The 12,269-nt window shown below is 35.9% G+C and overlaps 1 protein-coding gene across 14 annotated transcripts in view; it reads left to right on the top strand.

Annotated features, from left to right (window-relative positions):
- The window catches only part of PATJ (PATJ crumbs cell polarity complex component), a 358,484-nt gene that overhangs the window by 43,540 nt on the left and 302,675 nt on the right, over positions 1-12,269 (top strand). For all 14 annotated transcript variants that reach the window (XR_011995974.1, XM_072730762.1, XM_072730764.1 and 11 more), the window contains exons 10-13: positions 1,253-1,344; positions 2,682-2,823; positions 6,494-6,640; positions 10,726-10,802. Coding sequence is in view for 13 of the 14 variants with exons in the window: in XM_072730762.1 (XP_072586863.1) it covers positions 1,253-1,344; positions 2,682-2,823; positions 6,494-6,640; positions 10,726-10,802 (458 nt within the window). In the remaining variant the exon portion in view is untranslated. The remainder of the gene's footprint in view (positions 1-1,252; positions 1,345-2,681; positions 2,824-6,493; positions 6,641-10,725; positions 10,803-12,269) is intronic.

The raw sequence follows: 12,269 nt of genomic DNA, 5'->3' as shown, positions 1-12,269 counted from the left end.
TAAGATGTTATTTATTTATTCATGAGAGACAGAGACAGAGAGAGAGAGAGAGAGAGAGAGAGGCAGAGACACCAGCAGAGGGAGAAGCAGGCTCCATGCAGGGAGCCTGACATGGGACTTGTTCCTGGGTCTCCAGGATCATGCCCTGGGCTGAAGGCAGCGCTAAATGGTTGAGCCACCCAGCTCCCCTAAAAAAAAAAAAAAAGTTTAAGGATAAATGAAATATGTGTCCTAGCAGAGATATAAGCAAACTATCATATGGCAGATGAAAGATTAAATTTGACAGAACAAAATAAGGAATTCACAGCCATTTGTGGTAGGAATGGAAAAAGATTTTAGTAGAAGGGATGAGATTTAGAGGTTTAGAAAAAATGAATTTAAAAAAAGGGATATGACATCATGACAATATTTAGTGTTTTGGTGAAATATCAAGTCTTGTGCGTGTGCACTTTTGTTTTGGAGGGATGGCAGTTGGAAGATAAGTGTAAAAAAAAAGTTTTGGGGAGATTATGGAGGTCCTTGAATATGATTCTGTGAAATTTGCATTTTAATATGTAGGCAATAGGAATTCATTGATGTTTATTTTTTTCTATAGGCAATATTGTAAGTTCATTTGAAATGAAAGAATAAAAATATAAAATCATCCAAACTTACAGTTTTTCATTTTCTAGTTTCTCTTCTAGTCTTTTGCCCATAGGCATGTATGCTTTTTATATAGTTGTAATTTTTATTTAGCCATTTGCTTGTATTTAAATATTTTGTAATGTAAAGATTAATGTTTCTAAGTTTTAAAATTAATTTGTTTTTAAACTCTGTGTGTACTTTTCTATGTCTGGGAAGCTAACATGAGCAGTGAACTAAATGTAGGCAGGAAGACCAGGTAGGAGACTCTTGTCTTAGTGCTGGTGAAAAGTGATAAGGCTCCAAGGCCTGAGGAAGAAGGAAGAAAGCCCAAGAGAAGAGGATGAGACTGCCTGGGCTCTCCTGAATTCTAGCTTATAGTGCAATTTCATCAAGCTTCCATTACTGATTATTTTTCCAGAAATAGTCATCAGTCACATCATTTCAAATTCGGGTCACTTGTGATGGTGACAGTTTGAAATAATCCATCAATTTCTCTGCTTGTGTTCAAAATAGTATTTATCAAGCCTCAAGTCAGCCCCTGTAGCTAATTAACCTCTTGATATGAATTTTGCAATCAAGGTCTAATTAGAGCTTTCTTCCATTCTCCATATGTTTTCATGTACCTCAGGGGAGGCTTCAGGGATTTATGTGAAAAGTATAATACCTGGCAGTGCTGCATACCACAACGGCCAAATTCAAGTGAATGACAAAATAGTTGCTGTAAGTAACTGCCCTTTGTCTTAGAGTTGAATCAAGTTGGGGGAAAAAGTTATCTTTATTATAGTATGTATGAGAGGAGAATATCTTCATATGATCTCATAATGTTTTAAAAAATTAAGTTCAGTGAAATTTCATTGATTTAGACTCGTAGGGTCCTAGATATTTTTGTTTTTGTTTTTTGTTTGTTTTTGTTTTTTACTGTGTATGAAGAAAGGAGTCACCAACCATATTGGCAGGAAAAAATATATATACACACACATATACCTGAAAGATGATTTAGCATTCTCCTAAAAACGACTTTCAAGCACCTCTGTGTTCTTTAAACTCAATCATTTTATATACATTTTAGTAGGCTATTAATTGGCTCTTTTTATCTCTTCATGGAAGTAATTTTTCTAACAGTAATTTTGAGTACATACAAAATTGAGATATTTTATATATTGAAGGATATAATAATTACCTTTTGGCAATTCAGACTGGTCTTTTCTCCATTTAGTGAAAATTGGTTAAGCTTTAAAGTTTATTTGAACAATACTTTTGAAACATAAACATTCTACATACACACACACATTTAATTTAGTGATTTACATAGAAACAGATGTTTGTAACTATCATTTGAATCTTTGTTCTTCAGGTCCATCTAAGGAAGCATCTTTCATGACTCTTAGCTTAGGAAATGTCCTGTAATTTGCAAGGTATAGAGGCAAGCAATAGCGGTGAATGCTTTGGAGAAAATACTTCTGGGGATAGCTAAAGTAATGGTTTGGCCAGCTTGAAGGAATTGGGTGGAACCCGAGGCTTATTTGTCCTGATGGACTTCAGAAATGAGGATTGGGCTTGACTTAGATTAGTAAGTCTGTTTCTTGAATATACTTTTTCACAGCACTAGAAAACCCAATGCGGGGATATCTGTGTGTCTCTTCTGGAAAATACCACATAGTTATAGGATAGTGGGATGAAGTGTTGGATGACCTCTTCGATTTTTTTATAATAATGGCTTCTACTTAGTACGTCTTAAGAGCTAGGTATAGCAGTTGACCATCTTTTATAGGACTTTGAATTTTGAATAGCATCAGAGACTAAGAACTTTGACCTCTCGGGTTGTCAGTTTAATGCGTGACTCTGTGGAGTGTAAATTTGAGTTTGCTGTCTAGGTTTTCAGGAAGCTTGTCAGCATGTTTTACTACCAAGTTTGCATCCTATTCAAAGATAATTACTTAGGTTTAATACAAATTCACTTTGGCATGAAATGAATTGCCTAATTTTATTCTGCCTTGTTAGAATTGAAAATAGAGTTAACTTGAACTCTCTGTTTAATGTGTCTCTTCCTGTTTTAGGTTGATGGTGTGAATATTCAGGGTTTTACCAACCAGGATGTTGTTGAAGTATTACGAAATGCAGGGCAAGTGGTACACCTAACTCTAGTTCGAAGGAAGATGTCTTCATCTACTTCTCCCCTTGAACGGTCTTCAGACAGAGGTAGTTAATTCCGGTATCCCTCTCCCCACCGCATAGTCTGGGCTTGGAAGAATAGCTTACTTGGGGAAGTTGTTCTGTGAGTCTGGGAAGGAAAAACTGCCTCTTTTTGTAATGCAGTGATGGAGAAATGAATCAGCTCATTTGTGCATTGAAGAAGAGTTTCCTTGCCTATTATAATGTGCCAGTCCAAATGTTAGAATGTGAACCCTGACATGCATTAAGCTCTGAGAGCTGTTCTAAATGGGGATGGAAATCATTTTTCCAAAAAGCTTCTAAATTTCATTTATTACTTATATTTGAATAATAAAGCTTCAACACCTTTTGTTCTAGGGGGCTCTCATTTGTCTAATGCTTTGACATTTTGCACACTTCAGATTTCATATTACTTCTAACAATATATTTGATTCTAAATGTCTCCTGATTTACTCTTTGAAATACAGAGGGGAAAAATAAAACCTGGATTTCTATTAAGAACATTTTTATTTGTGAAATATTTGTTATTTTGATTAAAGAATAGCAGATTTTCATCATAGAACAAATACATAATAATATGCACGGCAATTTTTTAATTATCAAATTATTAATGTGTAGATCAACAAAATTTGACAATACTGAAAACAAATTCAATTTAAGATGAATGACTAGTTATAGAACTAGCGAGTAAGAAATAATTCCATTAGAATTTGTCAGAAGATGAATACATTTTGCCCCCCCTCTTCTGAAGATATAATAAGCCTGGAAGCCTTGCTTTCAACTGATATTGATTTATATTTAAATTGGAACTTTTTAAGTTATATGTGATAGTGGAAATTTTGCCGCTGAAAGACAGATGCCCTGTCAACTGCATCGTATGTACGAAATTAAAAATTGCCTAAATAGTACAAATTGTACAAATGCTATATTGACCTTAAAAGGTTTACATAAATATTTATATCAACATAATGGTTTTTAATAGCTCTGATAGAGCCCTTGGCTTCAGCCTACTGTATCAAATAAAGTATGTCATCGGCGAATTAGCAATTCTTTCCTGCGCATGCCTACATTTTAAATTTATGTTGGAATAAATTTTGACTCTAAATTTGCACTTCTTCCATGGTTGAGAGGACCTTCATGTGGATTTTACTAGCATCCATGGAAGAGTGGTCTACCATAGCATTTATCACACCCTGTTGGAATCACCTGTTTTACATGTAGCCACTGTAATATTGGGGAAGGGTGTTGCCTTTGTTCCCTGCCCCATGTAACAACACTTTTGTGTGCCTTCCATAGCCAGCATTTTGTCTATTTTACTGAAGCAAACTGCATAACTTCTAGCTCTTGTGCAATACCTTCCTCTACCATTCTAAAACTGTCTTTTTCTCCTCTAAACCCCTACTGTTTTGTATACCTTGTATATCTTATTTGTGTACCAATTTGTATATTACTTGCAGCATGCAATTACATCATGTACTGCTCTGTACTGTAAATTCTGGTATGTAGCTATTTTCCCCAGCTGCGCTAGCAGCTTCTGGCCACATTACTTTGCCTAGCACTAGGCTGTGCTTTTAGTGTGTATCACCGGATTAACGATCTAAAAAATTTATGTATGGTTAAAAATGTCATATTAAGATCATAGGAACTTAAAAAAATTTTTTTACAGTATTTGTCTACAAAGATTTTTCCATTTGAGAGAGAGAGTGCACAATGGCATGCATGCCTAGGGGGGAGAAGCAGACTCCCTGCTGAGTGCGGAGTCCCAGACTGGATCCTAGGAAATGGAGATCACAACCCAAGTGGAAATCAGAAGTCCGACACTTAACCTACTGAGCCACCCAGGCGCCCCAAGATCACAGAAACTTTTAACTGGTTATATTTTCCAACTTTTTATAGTTGACCCTTGAACAACACAGGTTTCAATTGTGTAGGTCCATTTATACATGGATTTTTTTTCCAATACAGTACTATACTGTATTTTCTGTAAATGTATTTTCTTTCTTATGACTTTCTTTTTTTTTTTTACTTTTTTTCTTATGACTTTAATGATTCATTAATGACATTTTCTTTTCTCTAGCTATATTATAAGAATATTGTATATAATACACATAATATACAAAATATGTTAATTGACTATGCCTATCAGTAAGGCTTCTGGTCAATAGTAGGTTGTTAGTAGTTACACTTGGGGGGATTCACAAGTTTTATATCTTTTTTTTTTCTTTTTTCTTTTTTTTTAAGATTTTATGTATTTATTCATGAGAGGCAGAGACACAGGCAGAGGGAGAAGCAGGCTCCTCACAGGGAGCTCGATGTGGGACTCGATCCTGGAACCCCAGGATCACGCCCTGACCAAAAGACAGGTGCTCAACTGCTGAGCCACCCAGATGTCCCTATATGGGTTTTCAGTTGCATGGAGAAGGGGAAGGGCCCCTAACTACCTTCGTTGTTCATGGGTCAATACTATTATAAAAAATTTTGAATGTATAGAAAAATTGAAAAATAATATAACAAATACCCACAAACCTACCATTTAGATTCAACAGTTACTGTTTTGCCATATTTGTTTCATCTATTTCTCTTTTTTCCTTAACCACTTAAGAGTGAGTAGTAGACATCATGACACTTTAGTTCTACATACATCAATTTGTAGTTTGTAAGAATAAAGATATATAATAATATTATTATCACATCAAAAAAATAGTAATTTCCTAATATTAAATACTTAACACATACTTAAATTTGCCAGTTGCCTCCAATGTCTTTTGTAGCTTCTTTTCCCATTTCCCCCTCTCTGAAATAAAAACCTCATAAAATCAAGATTCAGTCACACATTGGACTTACTGCCTGCGTTGTGTTTCTTTGGTTTCTTAATCTAGAAGCACCCTCCCACCCCCCCACCTCTGTGGCACAGACTTTTTGTAGAGGGATTTGTTCATTTGTCACTAGAATACCACATTCTGAATTTGATTGTCATTGTAATGTAATTTAACTAGTTTCTCTATCCACTATATTTCCTGTGAGAAGATAGATATAAAGCCTTAGTTAATCCAGGTTAAATATTTTTGGTAGGAATACTTTATAAGTCATGTGTGATTATTTAAAAAATGATCTAAAATGACTCTTCTTCAACCTTTCTTGTATTTAAGAGATATGTAATGACTTGCATGCTTGAGATTGAAAGCTTTGGGTATCTTATTACGTAGCTCAGTTTAGCTAAGGCAGGAACCACTGCAACCAAGGGAATTCTCTCCAGTTCCTGTCCAGTTCATAAAGTTACCTATGTAGAATTAATTTTTTTTTTTTTTAACTCATGATGATGTCATTTTAGAACCTAGCAGAGTCCGGAGCACAGGGATGGACTTCTTTTGCATATCTTGCTCCTTACCCACCACAAGCACAAGATTGTAAGACCTTAGTGTTCTTTTTCTTTTCCAAGGCTAGGTTGAAAAGTATCTACTGCTTTGTCAATGACTTTACCTTGCTCTTACCTTTCCCATTGCCTGGTTCCTTATTACCAGCAGTTTCTTAATTTTTAAGGACTTAAGTGGTTATCTCACATGGTGTTTTGAATAAAGGAATCCTATATGTAGGTTACCTGAAATGTTTGTAATGAGTCTGTGAATAGGATTGTAATAAGCTCACTTAAATATGGTCTTCAGTTACTAGTGATTCAAGTTAGTAATTCTTATTTTAGGAACTGTTGTAGAACCATCGGGAACACCAGCTCGCTATGTAACTGGAGCAGTGGAAACGGAAACTAATTTGGATGGTGGGGATGAGGAAACTGAAGAAAGAATGGATAATCTAAAAAATGACAACATACAAGCCTTAGAAAAATTAGGTAGGCACAAAGCATTCAATTCAAAACAAAGTAATTTGACTTTCTCATTTGTTAACTGTTTTCTCTCTTTATAGTTAATATGAGAAATTTTAGAGGCATTTTGAAGATGCAAAATAGGATATATATGTGTGTGTGTGTGTATATATATATATATATTTTTTTTTTTTTAATTATTTGAGAGAGAGAGACAGAGAGCATGAGCATGAGCGGGGGGAGAGGCAGAGGAAGAGGAAGAAGCAGACTCCCCACTGAGCAGGGTGCCCTATATGGAGTTCAATCCCAGGACCCTGGGACCATGACCTGAGTCTAAGGCAGATGCTTAACCGACCAAGCCACCCAGGTGCCCCCCAAATAGGATATTCTTAATATTAACATCTTTTTTTTTTTTTAAGATTTTATTTATTTATTCATGATTGACACACAGAAAGGCAGAGACATAGGCAGAAGGAGAGGCAGGCTCCCTGCTGGAAGCCAGATGCAGGACTGGATCCCAGGACTCCAGGATCACACCCTGAGTCAAAGGCAGGCACTCAACCACTTTAGCCACCCAGGCGTCTCTTAATATCAACATCTTAACAATTGTGGGAGTTGGGGACCAAGCATGTTATTGTGTAATCTTTGTTTAATTAATTTTGAATATTGCATTTTTATTAGTATATATTAACTATTTTTTAAGCTTGTAAGCATTTTTAATTATTGCCTATGTTAACTTATGTATATTCATTGATACAGCTGTAGATATCTAGCTGTCTGTATACATACAGCAGTGTTTCCTTTTACCATTATGATTCATAATGTATACATATTTACATGTTTTATAAAACTGCCAGATTGCTAAATATTTATATTTTAATCTTATTTTGATCTTATGTGCAACTTTGTCCTTTTACTTTGTACTTTGATACCTTGGCTACATAGTTGACTCAGTTCTGCAAGCATTTTGATAACAGTCTCATACAATTCCCTGTACAGAGGTGCTCAGGAAAGCCTTGACAGTTGAATGAAATGGGATACCTAACACCATCCTCTTCCAGAGAAGTTTTGGTTTTGATTGTCTTGCCTCAGGAAAGGATGACCTGAAGGAAGGAGTAACACTATTCAAGCTGAAAAAAATTTCCCATAACTTGAAAATTTGCTTTATTCTTTTTGACCCAAATGGATTGTAGTTAGATCTTTGCTATTTAAATTCAAGTGAACCCATGGGACGCCTGGGTGGTTCAGTGGGTTAGCGCCTGCCTTCAGCCCAGGGCGTGATTCAGGAGTTCCAGGATCAAGTCCCACATTGGCCTCCCTGCATGGAGCCTGCTTCTCCCTCTGCTTGTGTCTCTGCCTCTTCTCTCTGTGTGTCTCTCATGAATAAATAAATACAATCTTAAAAAAAAAAAAAATTCAAGTGAACCCAGATAGGTTTTCATGGAACTATTGGGTGAAAATCAAATACATTTTGAAGTTAGAAATATTTTCAGACATTTTTATCTGCTCTTTGTTTTTGTTTTTTAAAGATTTTATTTATTTATTCATGAGAAACACACACACACACAGATAGAGAGAGAGAGAGAGAGAGAGAGAGGGAGAGGCAGAGACACAGGCAGAGGTAGAAGCAGGCTCCATGCAGGGAGCCTGACGTGGGACTTGATCCCAGGTCTCCAGGATCACGCCCTGGGCTGAAGGCGGCGCTAAACCGCTGAGCCACCTGGGCTGCCCTATCTGCTCTTTTTGGTTCAACCTTACTGCATATTTTTCTTTTTTCTTTTTTTCTTTTAGATTTTATTTATTTATTCGAGAGAAAGAGAGAGAGAAAGAGAGAGACAGAGACATAGGCAGAGGGAGAAGCAGGCTCCATGTAGGGAGCCCAATGCGGGACTGGATCCTGGGACTCTGGGATCATGCCCTGAGCCAAAGGCAGATGCTCAAACGCTGAGCCACCTAGGTGTCCATCATTGCATTTTTTTCTTCACGAGCGTGTATAATTTAAGCTTAACAGTAAGACCAAAGTCGTTGAACTGCTAAGAAGTTAGCTGTCTTTTTTGCTGTAGTTGCAGAAAAGCTTTCCCTTTTTTCCCTTCTAGGTTCTTTGGTCTAATATTTAAATTGACATAAAACAGATTAATAGGAGAATAACAAATTTCATGAGTATGGGAGCCCCATAAAAATATGAGACCCAAGAGTAAGTTGGGCAACTGAGGTTTATATACCATCCTAAATTAAGGAATAGGATAGAGGCTTCAAAGATGAGGACGATGGAAATTTGCAACATGATAAGGAGAACAAATGTTTGGTAATTAAAAGTTTGCTCTGCTGTGCCAATAGGTCTTTCAGATAAAAAAAATCATCTATGGTAATAGCTCTTTCTGGCATAGACCTCCTATCTAAATTCTTTTAGGTAATGAGAGAGGTAAAAGTTTTTTCTGCCAGGTCTTGATTGCCGTCAGCTCAAAATACTCTATATGCTAAATGGCATATTCTGGTCCCCTTCGTTGCTATTTGAATAATTATTTCAGATCATCATACTATTCAGGTTTTAAGTCATTTTGTATAGTCCAGGATTTATTGGGCTGCTGAAAATAGTCTTTTCCTCTGGGACTTAGTTTGTACCATGCTTTATTTTATTATTATTATTATTTTTTGCTGTACCATGCTTTAAAACTCATGACTTCCATTGTACAAGTGCTTCCATTGTACAAGTGAAAGATGAAAAAGTCAAAAGAATTGTAGGTGAAATATTATATTATACATGTGTATGAAATGTCATCTTTAAATATCATGTTTTTAAGCTTACAATTCAACCAAAACTTTGCAAATTAACTTACCAGATAAACTGCTGCACGGAAGAAATTTGACAAAGACGGTAGAACTCTAAATGTAATTTCTTATGGAAGTGATGACAGCAATAGATAGGCACAAAGGTGCAGAGCCCACATGAATGATATTTTGCTTTTAATAAGATCTTTGGTTAGTTATCCTCGACATGTAACCTAGCATGTCAGTTGATACAGTTATTTCATGGATATTCTTTTGTACATCTAGTGAGTTAAGCTGTTTAGTGTTTATTAATCTTAGTCTCCGAGTTCTGAGGTTAGCCTGTTTTACTTGATGATTTGCATTATGTAATTAAGGATTATATGCATCCAAGGTGAGCTGTCCGTGCTGAAGACTGAAAGAGCTGATATTGCAAGTTATGTTTGATTTTAGACAGATGGTTATGTCAGCTGGAGTAAGTGTTCTGTGACTTGTTTAATCTTGTCACAAAATTGAAAGAGTTTTTCCTTAACTTCAAGAAAAAAAAATGTGAAGGTTTGTTTATTTTCTGCTACTGCTATAAGTTGAAATTGTATTTTTAGTACTTTAACTTTTGCCTACTAGTCATTACTCAGACTATGAACTGTGCCCTGAGCTTCTGGCTAAGATCATATGGAGGACAGGCAGGGCACTTAAAATCTGTCTTAGTTCTTTAATATTACCTTACCTATGCCAAAAAGGCAATATTATACTCAAGAGTCACAAAGGTATAACCAAGTAACCACATGAGACCAAAGTACACAGTTTCTAGTCTATTAAAGCCCATGCATCTTCCTGGTTGAATTAAACCAGACGTGGTTTTATATCCGCCCAGATGAGAAGTCTGACAGGATTGTGTTGATATGGCCAGTTGATGCTAAAGATGTCTTGATAAAGTTTTACGTTTTCTATGGGTGAGTGGAGGGTATTACTTTGAAGTGATTAACATTTAAATTAGATTCTTGTTTGTCTTAACATATTGTAAAGCAAAGCCAGATGTATTTTACTTGTAATTGGCAGGATGTTTACATATAAAGTGCATATATTTCAAATTTCATTTTTAAATTATCAGTTCCTCTTCCCTTTCAAATAGTCCTTAACAACAAAAGCCCCTTCATATTTTGGACACAACATTTTTAAGTCACCTCTGATTTACTTTACCTGGTAGACTCAAGTTAATGCATGTTCCTTTCTATTCATTTCCCTTTTACTTACTGGAATTGTGGAATTGTGCTATTATTGAGGAATTTAGTAGTCAAGTTTGGCTCACAGTAGCTTCAATTAATTTTTTTTTTTTTTTAATCCAGAAAGAGTCCTGGACTCTCCAGAAAATGAGCTGAAATCTAGATGGGAAAACCTATTGGGCCCAGATTACGAAGTAATGGTATGTTAAAATGTGGTAATAAAAAACCATTCATATCAAGCTCCTAACATTGCAGTTTAAAGAAAAGGAGAGCCCAAGATTAGCCAGTTTGCCTTTATTTTTCCTCCTACCTTCCTTCCCTAGTGGATCAATTGATTTTTATTTTCTTTTTTTAGCATTTTAAGCTGTAAGAACAATTAAGGCCTGCACACAAGTTTCAGTTACTATTAGCAGACACTCAGTTCATGTTGAAAACATTTAAGTCAACGGTAGGCAGGAGAATCTTAGAAGACTTGCCTTTAAATTTATAACCTGTATCAGCTGCTTAAAATTGCTGGCATTTTTATGATTGCTTTTATGATCTGTTTGTTTTATTGTACACTGAAAGGGCTATGGATATTAGTCCTATGTTTCACAAAGAATCTTACAGTTTTATGAGAAAAATGAAAGAATGATTATCAAATGTATTAGAGAGAACAGGAAGTAATTTAGGTTAGGTATAAGTTTATAGCACCAGTGGTCCATTAGACTTCCTTTCACCTGTTATTAGATTCATTGAGTAAGGGATTGATTACATTTCCCCCTATGAATCCATGTGAAAGCAGAAAGCTGTGCTTAGAAAAGCCTCTATAGTGTTCGCTAAATGCATTAGTAATAAAATATTCTATTAAATCTCTATTGTCATTCATGTTTTCTTACATATGTTTATCATTAGTACTTGTTGGCTGGTTGTGGGGATTTTTTTTCTCTTCTTGCTTCAGAACATACAACCACTATCTATTGTCAGAAAATTTCCACTGTCGTTAAAATAAGTTAAAACATCCATACTCTATTGTTGCTAATTCTGTACTTGCATTTGGTACTCTTGAATTGCTGCTTCTTTACTTCATAGATTTTTTTTTTAAAGATTTAAAAAATTTATTTATTAATGAGAGACACAGAGAGGCAGAGACATAGAGGGAGAAGCAGTCTCCCTGTGGGGAGCCCGATGCAGGACACGATCCCTGGACCCGGGATCACGACCTGAACCAAAGGCAGATGCTAAACCATTGAGACACCCAGGCATCCCTACTTCATAGATTTCAAATGGTGTTTTGTCATTAGGCTATCAATCACCTTTGCAAATAACTTTTTCTACTATTTTTAGTGGCTTGATATTCAAAGCAATTGGGTGTCCCAGTATTTATAAATAGAGAGTTTTGGGATGGGCTCTTTTTGGTTAAGATTTTTTCCTCCTTATAACTACCTTTCCAAATTTCATCTATCACACAGTGAGGGCATAACATAATGGCTAGAAATAGGAGGCAGAATTCAAGATTGGGTGGATGTGTATGTATGTATTTATTTATTTATAGATTTTATTTATTTATTCATGAGAGACGAGAGAGAGAGGCAGAGACACAGGCAGAGGGAGAAGCAGGCTCCATGCAGGGAGCCCGATGGGGGACTCGATCCTGGGACTCCAGGATCACGCCCTGGGCTGAAGGC

The sequence above is a fragment of the Vulpes vulpes genome, chromosome 12, assembly GCF_048418805.1.
Source record: "Vulpes vulpes isolate BD-2025 chromosome 12, VulVul3, whole genome shotgun sequence".
Taxonomy (NCBI): domain Eukaryota; kingdom Metazoa; phylum Chordata; class Mammalia; order Carnivora; family Canidae; genus Vulpes; species Vulpes vulpes.
Note: the sequence above shows the minus strand (reverse complement) of the source record. Positions and strands in the feature narration are given on the sequence as shown.